The 21,356-nt window shown below is 39.2% G+C and overlaps 1 protein-coding gene across 5 annotated transcripts in view; it reads left to right on the top strand.

Annotated features, from left to right (window-relative positions):
* Nucleotides 1-21,356, top strand: part of LOC135789943 (CUGBP Elav-like family member 1) — a 101,228-nt gene that overhangs the window by 12,543 nt on the left and 67,329 nt on the right. For 2 of the 5 annotated variants that reach the window (XM_065300022.1, XM_065300025.1), the window contains exon 2: nucleotides 172-239. In XM_065300022.1, the coding sequence (XP_065156094.1) occupies nucleotides 193-239 (47 nt within the window). In that variant the 5' untranslated portion in view covers nucleotides 172-192. Of the gene's footprint in view, nucleotides 1-171; nucleotides 240-13,795; nucleotides 14,322-21,356 lie in introns of those variants that run through there. The other 3 variants (XM_065300024.1, XM_065300016.1, XM_065300017.1) reach the window with 3 other exon arrangements.

A 21,356-nucleotide genomic window follows, 5' to 3' on the forward strand; every position in this document is an offset into this window, starting at 1 on the left:
GATAGAGTTATTATAAAAACATCAACGGTAATGATGATGCAATTAATTCCGCGATTAATCTTTCATTTCCTCGTGGATACGTATTGATTAAATCAATATTTCATACTTGGAAAACTTTCCTCCGCATAATTTCCTTATCATTATTCTAATGTGTATTTTTGTTTGTTTCAGAAGGATAATAATTATTTCAAGATGGCCGCCATGGAATCAATGGATACCATTGACGTCATTGAAGAAAGGTAGGTGTTTTGCTTGTTTTGCTTGTTATGCTTTTGTTTCGCGTTTGAGGTTATGTCTTGGTGTTTGTGTGTATTGGTGTGTTACACGATTATGTCATGGCGGTGTAATTCACTCACTCATTTTCGCTGGCAATCCGAGTTGATTGCATCTGGCTGCAAAGACGAGTACTCGCTGTGCGGTACGAATCGATCGCAGGGTCTTGAATCTCTCATTCAACTTTACCAATCTCACGATGGGAAATGTGAAATTTGCAGCGAAGCAAAACGATCAGGAATTAGGAGTGTAGTAATTTGCCATCTGACATAACCTTACAAATTATTGGACTTGTACATGAGTTTGTACATTACGCCATCTGTTGGGTATAAATCTACTAATTAATAACTACGATTTTGTTGGCGTAGTTTTTAGTGAAAATTGAATTGATTTTTATTTTCAACACTCTGAATGCGTTGATTTCATCAATCAGATTCACAATTTTATTTTAAAAAGGAGAGAAGTGCTAATAATGCACTTTAGTGCCACCTAGAATTCAATTATTTAACTATAACTATGATTAAATTACCATATAAACTTTCATCCCTTATTTAACTCCCTTAAGTTATTATGAAGTTATTATTTTTGATATTTTAATATTTATTCTCCTATTTTGGGCCTAGATGAACCCAAAAAATTAAAAATCATCAAAATCAGTCCAGCCGTTCTTGAGTTATAAGCGATGTAACTAACACAATTTTGTATTATTTAATAATAATAGTTAATTCATGATTATACAGGTCTTTTACTTGTAAATTTCTAATTTTAAGGCTAATAATCTATAGTAATACTAGCTTCAACCCGCAGCTTCGCTCGCGAATATCTAAAATAATGAAGTTGCTTCCGTACGCGTCTGTAGTCACAGAAGAAGTAACAATGAAGTAGAATGGCGGGAAGTTTTAAATGGCTGAAAGTATAGTCTGTGGAAGTATAGTGTACAGTCTCTATAGTGTAGTCAATTGGATTTGATGTTGACGTAGCTGTCGGTAATACAGTGTGATAATACAGTGTGATGGTACTATAGTACTTAGGTTTGAGCTTCATTGCTGGAATGCTAGATGGCGTTAAAGTAGTCAAATAGCCAGATGCAGAAGTATTATTGGCTAAACAATTTCTTTATTTTATTTAAAAAATAATTTTTATTATTAATTAAAAAGTAGCCTATAACCATTCGGGGACCACTAAGAATATGTGTACAAATTTTCATGATGATCGGTTAAGTAGTTTTTGCGTGAAAGTGTAACAAACATCAGGACTTTCGCATTTATAATATTAGTAGGGATGTTCAAAACCTATAAAATATTCTCAGCTATTAAAATGGCTTCCCCAAATCTATTTTTTTCTATAACACTGCAATTTCCGACAATGGCACATTTGTTCAAGCTTCCCTTCCCATTCTGTCACGCACCCCTCCATTATCGAATCCCGAGCCCATTCCCGAAATGTCCGCCTAGTCTTACACCAGCACTATCTACAACAATCCACATCGCATCATGGCCCATCTTCGGCGGCAATCTGTGCGGCGGGCAAGTGCGGAATCTAACACTTTTTTATTATCCGTCGCACACGCGAGAAAGGACAAAATTGCAACACCACCCTCAAGTCCTTTGTGAGGACAACACCACCTACCTACACACAATGTGTTTGTTTCCACAAGGGATTGATGCTCCTCTCACCGCCTGCCTGCGTGTTTTTTCTAGTGGCGTTCAATTCCGTTTCGTGTTAAGGTTTTGAAAAGGACTAAAAAGGACGAGGATGAGGTTGTAGTCGTAGCCTTGAAGTTGTGCAGTCGTGTACAAGAATCGAGAAGATCCTCGCACGGCGATTAACATTCCTTTTCTACTGCTGGAGATGTGGGTGTGTGTGGGTGTGGAGGGTTGCCTAACGTAATCGAATCTTGGCGCAGGTCTGAAGGGTGCGTTTAATTGCTCGCAACGTGTTTGGTTTTCTGGTTTGCGGCCGCGAGGCAAGCGAGCGAGGATAATCGAATTATCTGACGAATAACTCCTTATTCTCTCAACTTCATTCGCTTCGGCTGCAAACATTAGCACACAATCGACCCAAATCGGCATGGAACTACTCGTTAATTAGTTTTGAACCACTCACGGAATACGTAATACATTAATATTGTGTTGGTGTTTTCAATATATTTCAATGCTATTAAAATGGCGGATTAAAGTATTAACCTGCAAATTATAATCTATTTTGCAAAATATATAAAGTAATTTCATAGAAATAAACAGAATTTTTATTTTTATAAAATTTTATGGCTACTAAAATGGCGGAAATGTTTTAGAAACAATTTTTAGTATTAAAAAATAATTTTTCTTGAAATTATTTAGTTTTTATCATCAAATAAAACCATATAAATATGAAATTTATGATTTTTTTGAAAATTTGACATTTTGAGCTATTAAAATGGCGGAAATGCTTCTTTAACAATTTTTTTTTCATTTAAAAAATATTATTTTATTATAATTAGTTATATTTATCATTAACAAATCTATTAAAATGAAAAATTTATAAATTTTTAAAATTTGGTATTATGAGCTATTAAAATGGCTGTAAATTTATTGAAAACGCACAATTAACATACAATATAATGTCCAAATTAATCGAACATAACCTAGAACAATATAAAATTTGGAATATGAGGTTATAAAATATGACAGATTACAGCTATAAAAATGGCGGTAAAATCCGAAATAAATATTAATAAACAGCGTAAACAACGAGTTAGTGACGTCATAAACATAGATCACTCGATTTGCATATAAATAGCTTTCGACCACCGCTAACACAAAAAAATATATTTAAAAAAATACATAATCAAGTTTAATGCCTTTTTAAAATGGCGGCGATTACATCACGATTGGAATTTGTTGTCAGAGTTTTCAGTTTTTCGTTTTTATTTTTAATTTCGTATAGAATTGTATTATGGGAGAATGCAAACGTGCGTGCTCGCATCATAATTCCCGCTGGTCGCGATTTATATTGTTATCTATTTATATTTCATAATGTTTCGACGTTAAATTGTTGTTTGCTCAATAATAAATGCTCGCACCGCTTCCGGAGCGGCCGCATCCGCATCCTGTCCGCGTGTGTGCAACACAGCATTATTTGTTTTTGCATATTTCACGTGCGCTCGCGAGCTACGTGCATAATTTAATGCCGAGGCAAGTTTAACGCAATTCAAGAATAAACAAACCATACAGTATAAAATCATAGCGAATCATTTTCGACGTGATGTGTTTTTTTTTTTTTCGGGCACAAACATTTTGTATTTTATTTTGCACGTTAAAAACTTTAATCGCTAATGGATTGAGCGCCATTTATTTATAGCTGCAGTGAGAAACTGAACGAAAATCCATTTTGAGCGTGATGCTGTTGTTGTTTTTTTCCCGAAGCGCTAATGTCGACAACCGGCATAGCGCCGCTAATAGCGTATGCAACACAATATGCATTCGGAAAAAACAAAAGCACAACGCGGGCAGTAATGCAACGGTAACGTATCGTAACGTTCGTCCGAGCAATATTGAATTTCGTTGCCATCCACCGTTGGCATTTCCGGTTCGCCGCCGAAAAACAGGCTTTTTCTATTATAAATCTAGCCGCCCCCAAAACGCCCGCCGGCATGATAGCGTCGCAAAATAAAACGCCATGCGAGGCGAAAAAGGTGAAAAATCGGCGTTATTTATGTATTCATGAAAACCGGAAAAGTTTTTTGTGACACTATCTTTATGTTAACTTAAATTGTATTACCATTTTTGCCACGTCATTTGAAACATTCCCAAACAAAAATACAAAACCGGAAAACCGGAAACTTCATATAATTTTCATATAATATTCATAAAATACAAAATATTTTTATATAAATTATTTTTACCAGTCAAAATAATTTATTTTTGATAAACCGGAAAACCGGAAGTGAATGAAAACAGACTTATTTTAATAGTAGTACATTTTATTTCGATTTTCTTACGCTCAACAATAGTCTGTATTTCACCTCTCCCAGGGAGTTCATTTCCGGGCGAAGTTTTCCGGCGAGCGGAATTGTTGTTGAATAAAGAATGGGCGCGAAGTGGCGCGCGTCGAGTGTGTCGCCAAAAGTTTCCGAGTGTGAATTTAACTCGCTCCCGCCGGCGGGCACATACGTCTTATTCAGGCGCGCGCGCCTACCCCGCACCGCCGCCCCCTTGACACTCCCGCGGCGAAAAGCCACCCGAAAAACGACAATAAAAAATGCTCGACACTTCCAGCGCGCGGAAAGGACGGAAAACCGCCGTCGAGGAAATTGTCTTCATTATGGTAACAAGGACACACTTGGTACCAACCCTTAAATTATACAGTGTGTCAAAATTTATCATTTTAAAAGTTTTACATACAATGTGTTCAAAAATCGGAAAATTTAATTTTTTTCATGTTTTGATGAATTGTATGCTGGATGTAATAAAATTTGTCCCTTCTCGACCCACTTCATCCCCGTTTTTCCGGGAACAATTTTCCACAACATCTGGAGACTTGAAGTGGACTATGGCAATGTATGAACTTCTTTTGTTTCTCGGCCGAAAATTTTATTCCTCTTCGTCCTGGGGGGTAGTTTTTCACCTTGGTCCGCAAACGGTCGCTGGGTCGTTGGCGAAACGACGCGAGAGCTTAACACCCCATCGACTCCATCTGGGGGTGGCGGCCGCGACCCTTGAGCAAAGGCCATCGGCGCGCGGGATGCGAAAAAAGCGAAAAACTTTTCTTATGCGCAAACTTTACGTAATAAAAGCGAAATTAGCATCTGGGGAATTCGCCACCGAGCGCGCGGTATACCTCCACTCCTCACACCCACCCCCACCCTCATCCAAAAATCTAACCCCGCGGGTCTGTATGTCGTAGCGAATAACCTTCGTGCGTTCTTTTTGTATTCTTGCAGTTCGGGGGGTGGAGATGATGGTTAGGGGTGGTTGGACTTTACGTGCGTGTGTAACTTTCTTCGGACTCGGGGAAGTCGTGACTTGATAAATACACCAAGTTTACATTGTTACCGATCCGGCATTTTACATCCGTGCATCCGGTTTCCGGGCGATACTGGATCGACTTCTTATTGTCGACCCTAGGAAATAAAATTTAACAAGTCCAAAAGTATTAAACTTTTTAAATTAAAAAAAAAACATTTTCACACACATAACCTAACTTATGAACTTACACATAACCAAACTTATCATCTACCTATGTTCTAGAACCTGCCAAATATTACTAATAATTTTTTTTTTTTTAAATTTTGTTTAAAAAGACATAAAAATTGTTTTATAACCCTTTTTAAGATGTCACAATATTGGCGTATTGTTATGCATTTAATCCAACCCTTATTTAAGGGTTGAAAAACCTTTTTTTCCGCTTCAAACATTTATTACCTTTTTTTATCAAATTCCATCTCATCGCATCGCATTGTACTAGAAACACAATTAGATTCATTTCTTTTCATCCCCCATCAAAGGGGTGGATACAACCCTATGTAACCTTGTATTGGCTGCGCTATTGTGCGTTTTGCAGCGTGTAGCCACCACCGAAAAAAAATAGAACAAAAACACATAAATTACGTTTCATCCCTTTCGCGTTCGTTGTGGCGTAAGCCGCCACCACCGCCGCCTACAATAACACCAGCGTGCGTAACGCTCGCGCAAAAACAAAATCGTTTATTACCCTGCACCCCTTCAACGTTATTGTGACTGCACCGTCAAAAAAACGCATTTTAGGGGTGGTTTTCTAAAAAATAAAGAAAAAAAATGTTTTAAACACCGAGGTGTTAAACAGTTTAAAAAGGGTGAGGGAACAAAACAACCCCTATTCAGTTAAGTAAATGATTTATTTACTTTATTCATTAAAAGTGTAATTTTTAAGGGTTGCAGAAGTATATTACCGGTTATGAAGTCGAGCAGAAGTTGAGGTATAAGTTTCATCAATCTTAGTCTACGATGCGGAAAGTCGTCCGCTCGGTTTCTTCCACCCACCATATCCTCAACCCCCTCTTGGCAAACACATTCCACCCCTCATTCCGCAGCTTGATACGTTTGTTTACCGCCGTCTTATCGGCGCGCATCGCCACTGTGCGTGTGCACACTCTCCGCTGCGTCAAAGGCGTGGAAACACGGAAATACGGAAACACGGCGCGCGCGCGCGTATCTCGGACGAGGCATGACAGCCACCGGTGTAAAACGTATCCCTGTATCCGCATCCAATATATTCACACTTTACAGACTGTTACGGTCCGTAACAGACTACTTCCGGTTTGCTACCAGGAAGCAAAATACACTTTCACTAAACTTTCCGGTTTACTAGTAAAAAATATTGTGTGTTTGACATGTTGAATATCCACAACCTAAAACTACCTCGTGCATACTCACCCCTTTAATGTTTTGGTCATTTATTATCCCGGAAGTATGTTTTCTATGTTTAGTTATACTAGTAACATGCAAAAAATTAGCGTATGAAAACCCGGGACATGTTGGTGTGTAAATGTAAGGGATGAAGAAAGGTTAGCGTTAGGCAACACGTGTTACTGATTATTAAGACTTATCGCCGCACATTAATAACTTCCGAGTGAGTTATCGCGATTTCACGCCGCGCAAAAGTGAAATCACTCAGTCGCCGTTGACGTCGAGACGTCGCGCTCACTGGTGCTGCTGTTTTTTTACGTCCCTTGCACACAGCTGAAGGGCTGCGACTGATGCGGTCGTGAAATTGATGAACGGCTCAACTGTGTGCGAGCGCTTTTTATGACTGCGCCAGAAACAAGCAACAAGAAAAATTTACTTTCAAAATGTCGCATGAAGAAAAATGTTACATAACCTATTTTATGGCCTACAACCATATTAAGCTTTTGGATCAAAATAATATATACTTGTAATTGACTTTAGCGACCTCTTGACTTGAATTATTTTACTATTCATAGGATTGAAATGTTATTTTAACTTTCATCCCTTATTTAACACCCTTCTAGTTATTTTTTTGTGATAAAAAGTAGTCTATTGTCTTTTCCATTGTCAGAAATATTTTGATACCAAAATTTATCAAAATCGTTCGAGTGCTTTTTGCGTGAAAGTGACACAAACATACAAATAAACTCATAATCGCGTTTATGATATTTATATGGACGTATCAGCATCCTGTTGGGGGTTTACTGTCCACTTCCGATGTTAAGGGGAATGGTAGGTGGTAAAGAGGCACTTGGGGGTTGTGTACGTATGATTAATGACCGGACACAATTGTAATTAATTCAATCATCATCAATTACCTACACCCGCATTCAATATTTCGCAAAAAACAAGAAAATCTTTTCAAAAAACCCAATTTCATTTCTCTCATAAAAAATATTATGATGTGACATTAAACCGGAAATTTTTCAATGTTTACTTCTTAATTAATCGTAAAACAAAAAGTATATAACCTAAAATATGATATTGCAATGGCGTCGTTTGAAATATTGAATAACATTGAACTCAAATGATTCTAATTACAGACGCAGATGAATTTTATAATCGTTGTCGCGACAAGTTACAAGCGAATGTAAATACGCAGCAAGGGTGGCGTATGAATAATAAATCGGAAACATTTGTATCGGCTTTGCATTTAACGCGAAAGTTCGTTAAATATTTGACGCGCGTTCTCTTTGCGGCGGTCCGCTTCGTTATGATCGCCGCAGTGCGCAGCGACGACACGTAACCTATTAAAGCGGTTGCATAATTAATGCGATAAAATCACCCTTAACTAAACCACCAATTTCCTTACAGCAATACCACAGTCACAGGTAATATTAAAATAGTTTCCAAATTAAATATTTACTATATTATTTCGAATTTTCCGGTTTTCCGGTTTTAGATATTTTGTGTATTCTTTAGCTTTCTGAAGTTTTTAAGCATTTTGAGATGCTCTTCCGGTTTTCCGGTTTTGTTTGTCTTGTTATTATTATGTACTAGAATGATTGTGGATTGCGCGCCGCTGAAAGTTTTCCGGAATGCCGCCTGCCATCTTGCGCCGCTCCATCGTCTTCCGGTTCGGCGCGATGCGAAACTTTCCGATGGAGTAGCGCGCGACACTTTCCGAAGCAGGCTGGGGAACTCAATTTATCGGCGGCGTCTGCGACACGACGAACGACGCCGGAAATAAAGATGTTGCGAAAACAAAACGCTGTTTTGTCAAGTGTGTACTTACAACTCGTCCGGCGGAAAGCGGCGAAAACTTTTACCATTTCAACTTTTCACAGGCGCGCAAAATAAGACAAAAATTGACCAAAACACAAAACACAACATAAAACACAAAACAAAAACATCTCCAAAGCAAGAAGAAGACTAAAAAGATAGTAAAACGTTAATTTCTGCTCGAGGCGAATGACTGCTGGTCGCAATTGCGGCGAGTGACTGTGTCGTCATTTTGTTTTTAATATGTGTATGTGTGTGTGTTAGGGGTCGTAACTTACAAGTAATATTCCAATTCCTTTCGGAAACAATGTCCTTCCCATGCGCGTTTTCATCTCGTCCTGTCCGCCTGCGGTCCTAAAACCGATAAAAGCAAGCTGTCGCACGTTGGGACACCTTTCGTTTACTGCCACACGGCGCATCCCACACGACTTTATCCACCTTGCAGCAGCGGGCGGAAAAAAGCGGCCATTTTGGTCATTTTCTTTCATTTTTTATTACCAAAAGTATAAGAAAAATCCGACTGATGAAACAATGTATTATTTTTAAGGAAAAACACTTAAATTTAGTTTCTATGCATTAAATTATAATTAATTTGATTATTTTTTATTAATTTTAGAGACGGAAAAGTGATTTTGTTTGTTTGTTTCGCGTTAACGCGGAAACTACTCAACCGATTATCATGAAATTTTGTACACATATTTTCAAAGATATTGCAAAGGATATAGGTTACTTTTGATTAGAAATTATATCATACAGGGTGTTAAATAAGCGATGAAAGTTGGTATTATGTTTTGCTCATAATTATAGTGAAATATTTTTTACTAAAAAAATTTTTGGGCAAAATGGAAGGCAAAAACAACTATTTTTCCTAAATTAAAATATTTTGGGTGTGTATTTAAACTTTGAAATAAGTATTACTCCTGCGTGTGCTTTGTGTCCTGTTTCATTCCTGTTTTGTGTCGCGTATTGTGAATACATTGTTATCCCGATGGCGACGTGAAGCGTATCGATTGTATCGTCCGCAGCTGCCGATATTGCGCGCGGGCTTTGTTCGCCGCGCGGCGTCGGCGGTTTTGCCAGCGTATGGGGGGCGGCGGAATTAAAACGTTTCGCCTTCGCGCGGCAAGAAACCAGCGCAAATAAATTCAACCTAATGCCACGTCGATGTCGCTGGATTTATTCACTCAGGACAATCTCGGGCGATAAATAACATCAATAACATCGAAATCAAGTGAATACAATAAAAATCGCATATAATAAGAATTGTCGCTTTCAAAAAAATCAAAAATATTAAAAGAAAAATAAAACATTTTGTTTTTAGTGTTTCACATTAATTAAAGCAATTACCAAGCAATTACTTCCCTTGAGAGCACGTTATACTTTCGTATTACTCAATTATTGAAGTTTCCAACAATCGAACGCCGAGAACTATTGAAATAATAACGCTTTAATTAAAAACCAATTTGCTCACGACTCAAACGTCTCAAAACTCTTTACAACTCACGTTCAAACAATTGTTTGATCGACGTGTTGCCTAACAGTCTACAAAAAAAAAACTTGAAACCTTATTTCTCGTCCTATAATCAAATATACAGCGTGTTCGTGGCGTGTGATGTGTGATGGTTGTTACTGCATTATTAAAAAATCTAATAATGGCTTTGCGTGCGCGTTTGTGGCAATCGACAACCGGCCGGTCTCTGACAGATAAATAATTCCACAGGATTTTTCCCCCTCGGCGCGCACATCCTTATTTCTCACGTGTGTACAGTCAAAGAAAGCGCCAGAGACGGTAAGCAAAGTCTACGAGTGTTGTATGCGATGGTTGTCATGGTTACATAGTGGCGGCCGCACGCCGTGTTTAATATTTCATCGCGAGCGTCCACCTGCGACCAGAACGCCATCTTGTTAAGCCGCAAACACTTCGATGACTATCGATTCAATTGTCCACGCCAATCAAACAATCAAAACACTACAAACATGAGAATTGACTTCGGATAGAGTAAAAGTTAGGTTAGGTACAGAAAAATGTCGGGAAATCATGTTATATTGCGCAGAAATTGAAAATTTCAAGTTGTACTACTAAAAAATACATCCTGCAATCTGTATTAATGTCATCCCTCTTGTATTCGCATTCGTACTCACTGAAAATGAAGTTTTCATTCCGACTTGGTCTTAGAGATCCTACAATTCTGAATACTGTGCAATTTCTGCACGTTGCGCACGAGGTGTTGATATCTTTGTTTCACGTCCCTGGGTTGTGCTACCCAGTGGCAAGAGGGCTTTAGCGCTTGTGTTTGCTGTTTGCTTGCTTGCTTGCCAAATTCAATGTTTGCGCGCGTTCGCACCGAGAAAACCCCGCGCGTTTCTTGGCTAAATTGCTTATTTGCATCTTGTGCTCTTCCGCACAGGTCTCTGCAGGTTGATGGCAGTCGTCGTCGGTTAAGTCGAGATGCGTGTTTGTTCGTTGGCTTTCGTGCGGCTGGGGTAGCAGTTTCCCCAGCAGCTGGGAATTGCTTTGATTTATCGCCAAATTTCATGAGTCAACGGACGCGCTAATTGCTGACAATACGTCTCGCTTACTACAAACACACATATATTACAGTGGCGCCATCTAATCAACACTTCATCAACTATCAACTGTCAAAATAAAATCTAACCTCAAAAACTAAAAATTTAAGGTTTTTGGGTAAAATATCAAATTTAACCTCAAAAATTAAAGTTTTAAGTTTTCATATAATTAATTAGGTTAAAATTAATTTAATTTAATTATAATTAGATGAATCTATTGAGGATGTAGTTTGTAAATTAGTTATACCAGACAGAACAGACGTAAATCGTTGTTAGCATTGGAATGCACTGGCGAATGCAACCGGATTTGGTTTCGGGTGACATTTATGCACAGTTATGGCCATGATGCCGCCCCTATCAATGCCACAATTAGAACTAATAGCGTGTATTAAACCTCTAACCTCTTAGTGCATTATACAACATTGTGACAAAGCAGTAAATCCCAACACAATTGAAAATTATACTATAGGCAACCAAATTGACATATTGCACACACGCCACCAACATTATATTTATATTTTACGCTGTAATAAAAATACTTTGTTGTGAGCGTTTAAGGGTGGGAGCGTTAGGGTGGGTTGGAAGTTAGGGAATGGAAAATCAATCCGAATATAATTTCTCCGTGCGATGAATTATTGAGCCGAATCAATACCGGTTTTATGTGTGCAGGAGGAAAGCCCACAATGTGCGTTTGCCGCATTTCCACTTTTCCTACTTTTCAACTAATACAATACTTGCGGAGATGTACGAGTACGAGGAAAGTTGGCATTTTGCCTTGTTGGTGCGTGTGTCTTCGGTCGAATGCAACAACGACGAACAAACGAAGCGATACATCATTCTTCAATAAATTATTAACTCTCGAGAGTTTTCCCGGCTGGTGCACGCGGCCGTCTTTATCACGAAGCGTTGCCGCCCCCATGGGCGATGCACATCGATGCCATATAATTAGAGCCAATTATCGGCATTGACGGCATGGAATAACGAATGAGTCCGGAATATTTAATAAGAAAATTGTACAGTAAGACATTCAGCACTATTACAACATAGATGGCGCTGTAAAAAAATGAATTTTTTTTATTTCTACTTTTGAGTTAAATTGTGTGAATGTTAAAGCAGATTCAATGTGGGCTGTAGTTTTCCGCACGTTTTTCGCCGGCAGCGGTGGCAATTTGCACTTTTTACGGTTTCCCATCTGACAGCTCGCCGCACGCTCGCGTTATGAAGGATTCATGTTTTCGGCGTTTTGTGCAAATTAAATTATCAATAATTCACGTAACGCGCACGCTCGCCCTCCTATAAACTCTGACGATCAATTCAAAATGGCGGACTTAAAAAAAACTAAACTTTAAACACAAAAAACATACACGTTGGAATTGTATCGTGTAATGTAATACAGGTTATGTTGAGTTACGACTCGTATGCGGTAGATGGCGTTACTTTCGAAAGTGTTCTCGATCTCCACCGCAGCAAATTCACCAAATGAATGAGGCAATTAACCGAATTGCATCCGGGCGCACACACAGACAACCATCACTGAATGGTCTGCTGCTAAGGGTTACGTGGAGGCGGCCATGGCGGGGGTGGTTGAAGAGTGCAAACGTTGCGCATCCGGCGAGAGTCTAAACACGTCTGAGTGTCTGAGGTGTTTCGAACAAGAGTCGCCTCGTAACTTGTGCGGTTATTGTTTAGAACGTTTGCGCTTTGGGATGAGGTGGTGGCCAGCCCAAATCCCCCGATAGTTAGCTCCCAAAGTAACACGAAAATACACTGTTTACGCGAGCATATCCCAATGCCGCGTTAGTTTGCAGAAGACATTTTGAGTCTCCCCCCTCCCCCTTGCCCTCAGCGCCTTGCATAGTTCTAGTTGTAGGTAGGTGGGATATAAATTCGGGGTAATAGTGCAGGCAACCCCCTTGGCACCATAGAGGGCGCGCTGTACCGGTCGAAGGGGCTGCGGATTAGTAAGTTTCGGAAGTAACCACGTAACCGCTTAATCTGCGAGGGTCAGGTCGTAAAACGCGACTTTACGCGCGTCTGGCACTCACCCTCCTTTCGAATTTCCCACCAAACCGGAGTGTAGGTATCGCTCGATGGGCGGATGGAATCACTGCAAAGCTATTGTTTCGTTCCGTGGCTCAGGGAGCGTTGAGTGGGTTGCCTACCACGTTGCCAGCCTACGGACGGCTTGTGGTCGCGCTCGGTTGCATAACTATCTCGCTGCTCTTCTTAATCACCACCCCTTTGCATCGTTTTGTGGTTGGGCGATGCGAATTTCAATACTTGCAGGGTACTCACAAACAAAGTGATGTAGAATGTGATCAAAGTTATATACAAGTAGATTTTGATGATTTTTAGGAAAATTTTTGATTAATTTTTGGTTTTTGAAGTAATTTTGAGTAAAATCTGTCAAAAAAATTGCTACTTAATTTTTAAAACATGAAAAATGTTAGTAATTCATATTAGCGCCATCTATTATTGATTTAGTTAATTATAACTATGATTTAATCACTATACAAACTTTAATCCCCAATTTAACACCCTGTATATAACAATTATTAATATTTTATTATTTATTCTCATATTCGGGATCAATACAAATCCAAAAAATTTCTTATCATCAAAATCCATCCAGCCGTTCTTGAGTTATAAGCGATGTAACTAACTCAACTACACTTTTCACTTGTTTACTGGTTTCTATGGCGATTATATGATTTCTATTGGTTGTCAATGCAACAAGGCTAGTTGTTTGTGTGACGTGACAGTTTGTTTATATTTTTTTCGGTCTAAATAAGTACAATGTCAAATTTCTAGTTGAAATTCCACGCACATTACTACGTGTCTTTTCTTTTTTTCCTTTTCCCTTTTCTTTATTTTTTTGGAGAACCTTCGCGTGGTTTTGCGTGCGTGAAATCCGTGTTCAAAATTAATCGTGTGTTGTGTGCGCGCCCCCTTCCCTCGACCGGAGAAGATCTTGTGTGTTGTAGATGTGATTTTTTCAGTAAAATCCGTGAATAAAGTGCCCTAAACGTACGAAACACACAGCGCAGGTCGGGGGACCTCTTCGTCAGCGGCCATTTTGTGTTTGTGTTCGTGTGTGCTGTCTTACTTAGCCGCCAAGCTGTATTCGCCGGACGCATGCGCACATATCATGTCCAACGAGTGTTTTATTATGTGGGACGACTCCTACGGCGGCGACGTTTACACTCACGAAGGCGGCGGTTATGCGGAAGCATACATGGAAGAACCATGCATGTTTCTCTTGCCGCCCCCACCGTCAACAGATGACATAAGGTAAGATAATCATCATAATAAATAGATAAAAGTAATGAAAACTTAAAACGCCATCTAGCGATGTATAGCCATGAATGAATTACTTTTATAAAGATAGGCAACTCAATTTACATGCTGGCGATGTTTTACTTACATAAAAGTAGGTTACTTTAAGTTTGCGCATGTTTCTTGAGTGTTTTTGCATATGCAAAGCGCCGCTAATATTTGTACGGCTTTCCGCACGACGGGATTTACCATTTCACCGCCTCCTCCGCCCCCACTACTACTACTACCATCACTGAGTTCACCACCGCCGTCGTGCCGAATGCACAACACCAAAGTCTGTTTAGTTTATGCAAATTTCCTTAATGTATTTTGCTTGTGCCCGTGTGACGAAGGTTTGCGTTCTCGGGGGCGGCGAGCGCGCGCGCAAACTAAATGAGTCTACCTGACGACGCAGGCTACCTTCAAATGCATTTTACACGTACCACCGTAGACAAGTGAGACGAGTGAGAGATGCTTTTAATAATTTCTAAGGGGTAAAAACAAAATGGCCGACTTTGAGTTTTATTAACGTCCACTTTCAACAAAACAATGCGCTGTATTGTTTTCATTGTCTCCAGCGTCAATATTCAAATTATCCTTTGCGCAAAACGTGTCCTGCATTATTTGCGTATTGTTTGCGCGTTTATTGTGCGCCATTGTTGGACTTTTTAATATTGCTTTTAATTTTCAAAGAAAAGATGCGTTTATTTAAACACACAAACATCATGGACGTCTATTGTTGAGCTAAAGTCCTCGCTAGAACTTTGCACCTTTTTAATTCGGACAACTTTGGCCGTTTGTGCACAGGACGACGTCGCAATCAACGAAGAATGGCGGCGGATGCATTCACAAATGTTTTGTCGATTTTTTTCCGACCGTCTTCTCATTAAGTCTTTGTCCTTTTATCTTTTCAACGTTTTCTTTCTCTTTGTGAGCTTTTAATTCATAGAAAATTTTTTTAGTTTTTTTTAGTTTTAAAGGTTTTGAAGGAAAAACCGGATAAACAGACAAGAAGGCTGAGATGTCCTGCGAATTGGCGCATTATTCGAAAGCAATTCGCGTTGCACGTGTGCAATCCGACTCGTGGCGGCAGGATTTGAGCCGGGGGCAGCAGGACAGATTGCCGGCAATACTCATCACGCTCACACGCGCACGCGCGCCTACGGTAGTAATCTAATCAGCAATTTTAGTCCTTTCTACTCGGATGGACAGCGGCTGGGCTAACAGGACGCGGACGAGATAATTTGGTCATGTCCTAAACATACTCTTACTCTAATCAGGACGCAATCTAAACCGAATGTGATGAAAACATGTTTGATTAATACACTATCTTCTATTATTCTATTTTTGAGGTTATTTTAAGTTTTACCATGAAAATTTATTTGAGGTTAGATTTGATGGTTGCCTAACCCGCTAATCCCATATTATTGCATCAATTGCACTTATCCTGCAATCGTGCAATATGCCAAGCGTGCTTCCGGTCACGTTTTGCGGTCACCGCCTCCATAAAACAAAATTTAACCAAAAATAAATTAAAAATAAATTAGTTCACTTCAATATTTTATTATATTTATATTAAAAGTGCGAAAAAACAATTTTTTATATTTTTCTAAAAATTTTAAATTTTGAGTCCGGTCCTGTGTCGAATTTTGGCATTGTCCGTCTCGCGCTCGTCACGCGCGTTATTCCGAACGCGTAATGGACGTATCGCATTAATTGGTCCATTGATCGTCAGCGGCGGCTGAGGGGCCGGCGTCTACACGCATGATTGCGCACACGTTTTGTCGCCGCCACCGCCGCCGCCAAAATTGTGCAGCGTGTGCGCGCCGGCCGCAATTGTGCGTCCGATAATGATACGCGACGTGCGTCAAGCGTGACGACGACAATTATATAGATGGCGCGCGTGCTCGCGCGTGCAAAATTAACATGCGCGTGCGCTGCGGTCGCGATAACACACTCGACTTGCACCGCCGCCGCCGCCGACAATGATAATGGCGGCGGCGGTGGTCATCAATCATCGGATGCCAGCCGCTCGGCAGGACACCAGTGTGACGCGAAGCAATTTTCAATTCAATTGAGGTGTCTCCGTTGCCACCACCATATTCCCCCACCCTTTATATAAACCACAGCCGTAGACATTGTCATCGGGGGTTGTGGAGGCGTCATAAGACGTTTGCACTCTCGCGCAGAGTGGAAAACTAATTTTGCAACTTATGCAAACACCTGCCAATCTCATTAAATGTTAATTCCATGCGTCTCAACTCCCAACATGAAAGTAGCTTAACATTGAGGTTATGTTACTGCACAGAATTAATAAACTACACTTTTTATCCTCAATGGAAATCTATTCTGTGCGCTACACGATTGAAAATGTAATATTTATAACCATTGGAAGTTAATTACACTCGGTGTCTTCCACCAGCACAAGCAGTGACCATCAACATTTTATCAGTCTCATTACCAACATTCGATGCATCATTAACCTCAATTCGTCGGATTTCGTAGGTGAATCGTTTTCTCATCATGGTTTATTTATTGTTTACTGTTGACTGTGTAATGTTTAGTGTTTAATGTTTACCCGTGCGAGACTATTTTATTGTCAATGGCCGCGCGTCGGTAATGTCGGCCGCTGTAGCTGGTTTAAAGCAAAGCATAATATTTACGATTGCGTTTTATTTTGCGCTTTACGTTGCGCTGCGGGTCTTTAAATTTCTTCCGAATGTGTTTTCAAATAAAGATTCATTTTGGATGTGATTCAAGACTATATCACGGCGGCATCGTGGCGGTTAAAGCTTAGAGATGTGGAAAATTGATGAATGGAGCTTGTTTGCAGGAATCTATAATGATGACGCTTTATTGCGATGCATTTATTGTTGCAATCGCACATAAAATATAGAAATGTCTTTGAATTATCAAGTTTATCGTCTTTGGGATTGTTGAAAGTATTTTATGTTGGCATAAAGTTTAAGTTGGGAGTGATAAAACATATAGAAACTAGTTTTTAAAATGTTTATTTCTTTTTTCTTCATTTGAAATTACAGTTTTCTGTACAATAGGTAAAGTAGATTTCAAAGCAATGCATTTTATGTCAATCATTTGGTTTTCAACCTGGATGGTATGGCTGGATGAGAGCATATCCTAAAAATTTACTCAATTTTTAATGTTTTTGAATGTTTGTGACGCTTTCCCGCATAAACCACTCAACCAATTTTGATATATTTTGGTATAAAGATAGTTTAATTCAAGGAAAAGCAAATAGACTACTTTTCGTCCCAAAAATAAATTTTTAAAGGGTTAAAATAAGGGATGAAAATTGATATAGTGTTTTAATCATAAAAATAGATCCATAATTCACACCTAGATGGCGCTAAAGTGTATTATTAACATTTCTCACATTGTTAAACTAAAATTTTGAATTTTATTAACAAATTCAACAAACAATGGATCTAAGAAAAAAAAATATTTAAATCCACAATGAAGAAATCCCTGACAAATAATATACCTTTCTACACTTTGTTCTTTCAAGAGTATAATTTTTCCCCTGCAGTGTATAATTTTCCCCATCATTATCTCTCCACCAGCAGGTCCGCATCGCTCCATGTCTATAAGTTGTAATCTCTACCCTCCGCTGTGCTCTTTGGACTTGCAAAGATGAATGTAGTTTGGGGTCACAGTTGGGGGCGCGTGTGTAGGGTGCAGATAGTTGTACCTAAATGAAAAATGCCGTAATTGCAGATTGTGGTGCACTCACCCTCAAACAAAAACCAAGAACCTCAATTTTTATCCCCTACCCAACCCTAACCTCTATCTCCCTTCTCCCTTCTCTTCAAAAGATAGCATATGAAGTTTTTACATAATTTCGTATTGATTTACTAAAATTACATTCTTTATTCAAAGTAAACTTCTTTACTTTCAAAATTCCCCCCTCCTCCACCGCAGCTGTAATTTCAGCCGATAGACTTCATTAATTTCGAATTTGAAACCCTCGAGGTCCCACGGGTATTTTTGGGTAATTTAAGCCAACAATTTCCTGTCCGTGTAAGAGATGTGCGGCATCTCCAAGGTCCAAAGCTGAAGATGGCCGTTTTGTGGTCATCATGTGCAATGCGGGTTGCTTGTTTGTGCGCTAGTGGTGGTGTTGTTAGTAGCGCACTGAAGAAGACTCTGGAATGGACAAACATGCAAACGTTCACGGATGTGTACTTGGTAAATAATTTACCCTTGAGTACACGAGTGATGGTGGTTGGTGGTGTTGATGCTTCTATTGCTTTCTATTGCCTTGTATTGCCGGCGGTGATGAGGGTTGCGGGGATTGTCGACCTGGGACGTATCCAAACTGACCGGACCCTCGCCTAGGTCTTAAGATCATGTCTTCAAAACAATTCTTATTGTTAAGATCCTCTTAGGAAGGATTTATGATGAAATTTTTAATTTTTGTTTTCTATGTAACATAACCTAAATTTTATGTAAGTGTATGTGGGGTGTAGAAGAGAAAGTTTGTGGAATTTCCTCGGCAAGAGCTGAAACTATGCCGCCATTCGACATTGACTGGGAATTTGGGAATTTAATATTAAGATGTTTGCGTGCTTCAAACATTCAAAACTTTTGCAAGCAGAGGTAGACTACCCACCTAGCATCTGCAAAATTTTAAATTAAAAATTTGTGCATACATATCTTTTTATGATTATTTTCACGAGCGATTTCGACAGACGCGGAGAGTGAAATTTTTCGTTTTTTTAACGCGACCATCAAAAATGTTTAATGATCTACCTTGCAGGCGGTTTTTACGAGCGAGCACAACCCGGATAACTAAATATTTGCCTTCCGGATGGTTTTTTATGTCACTGCCAAGCGGTAAAAATCTCGAAAAGTATTAATTTTTCACTTAAAACTTATTTTTTATTATTTCTTCTTATTATTATTAAAATACAAACATGTAATGTTGAAATTTAAAATATTGCATGTGTGAGGTTATGTAATTGCAATGTGACATTTGACATTTGACAGAAATGTCAAAACTCGCACACGTCATCGCGCGGCGACCTTTTAGGTTCGAGCGCGAATGTCGGAACACAAGACACACACATGTCCGCGCGACGAATTGCGTCGCGACGCGGACGTACGAAAATAAATCCCATTCGTTGTTTGATTTATACAGTCGCATAAAACACGCTGTAGTTAAAACTCACAGAAAAACAACACAACACACGGAATTAATATCCGTAAAGATTTTAAGGTTAGAAATGTCAAAAGTGACAGATGTCAAAACTTAAAAAATGACATTTAACCTTAAAAATTTTAATTTTTGAGTTTTTATGTTTACAATTGGTGGATGTGATTGCATCATTGGCGCGCAAATATCAACAACGCACGTACTGCCAACTCGCCGCGTAATTTAGCTAATTATAACGCATCTTCGCTTGAATTCAGCACGATAGATTCGATCGCAATTATTTACGATTGCTTTCGCGACGACGCTCTCCAACAAATTATTCCTAATAGATGTGATTTAGTGCTCTACTTAATTTTCAAACATCAGCGAACACGTTTTCGCCTCCCCTTCCCGAATTTCCTCACCCTTGTACGAGTATTATTAGACACCATTTCGAGAATGTCAGCTAATTACGAATTCGATCGCATTGCATTTGAATTTGAATTTGAATTCTGATCCTTCAGAAATGAATGAATTTGAAAATGAAAATTCATCATTCACCCCTCTGAAATTATTTCAGCACCCTTAAAATATAAAATTTGCGATCGTAAAATAGTTTCCCTTAAAAATCACCCCCGCGTATCCAATTCCCTGCTGATGTTATTACTTGGAGTGTGTTTGCGACTCGCCGAGACTTCATTAACGAAATCGCATTTATAAGAACGGGGACGGTGTGAATGAGGGGAGGGATGCTGGAGACGATGCCCGAAATTGGTCCTTGGTATATACTCTTTGGCACACGGGGAAAGTTTTCAAGGAGAAGGAGAGTTTGGAAAGTGTTGGTGTGAAGGCGGAAAACCGGAAACGGTGAGATTTGTCTGCCTCGATTCGTTTAGCGGATTGGCACGGAAATTAAAGCCGCTAGTCAATCCAGAAATGCACAAATTTCCGATTTCCACGTGGCAACACGTGGTGCGGTGGAACCGGATGTCTAAAATTATTTGTTTTAGTATTTTTGTCTTCATCCACATTTAAAAAACAATTTTCAAAAATTTTTAGACACAAAACGTGAATAAAGTACTTTAGTCACGGGTTAAACTACTTTAGTCACGGGTTTTAGTCACGGGATGGAAATTTTATACTTTGTATACCAAAAAGTTTAAATTAACTTTCCACATGCCAACTCAACTAATCTCATCTTGTTACCTGCTCGTTTGTAGTTTTTCCACTCGTGGAATAATATTCATACAACTGCTCAACTGTTATCCAGCTCATAGTTATGTTAGTTATATGCGGTCTTGAGACTCGCGCTGTATAAAGTTGAAACTTTTAAGACTTGAGCTTTCCACACAACGTGTATCCTGCCGGCGCAGGATGAGCATTACTGCGATTTGTTATTGTTGCAAAACGAAGAATGTAAGTTTGGATTAAACGCACACTCTGCACTTGAAACTTTATTTCCTTCCCCAGCGGAGGAGCAATTGTGTGCTCGCATGAATATAGAAATGTAGACGCACAATTAGCGATTGTTTATTATCTCTAGAGTGCAGCAGGAGTTAGGTTAAGACCACAAACATCCTGCATGTAGATAGGAATAAATCCAGAGTGTTTGGAGAATATTCACACAACTAATTAATTATAAATTATAACATTGGTGAGTGGTTGTTGTGATGTGTAGTTTAAAAAGAGAAATTGCACTGCAGTGATAAATTTTAGGGAAGCGAATGCATTGTCTGCGGAATATCATCGCTTTGTGCACCTGATGGTTGGGTTGCCTGCGCACGTCTCTCCCGCTGTGTGTGTGCGTGTGTTTAGACGCTTTGGATTTGCGATTTGCGCTGTTGGATTTCCACTTAATC

The sequence above is a fragment of the Atheta coriaria genome, unplaced genomic scaffold (genome assembly GCF_025399875.1).
Source record: "Atheta coriaria isolate IRGN ID8LTWV9N9 unplaced genomic scaffold, Caltech_Dcor_3.1 hic_scaffold_3_pilon, whole genome shotgun sequence".
In the NCBI taxonomy this organism is placed as follows: Eukaryota; Metazoa; Arthropoda; class Insecta; order Coleoptera; family Staphylinidae; genus Dalotia; species Dalotia coriaria.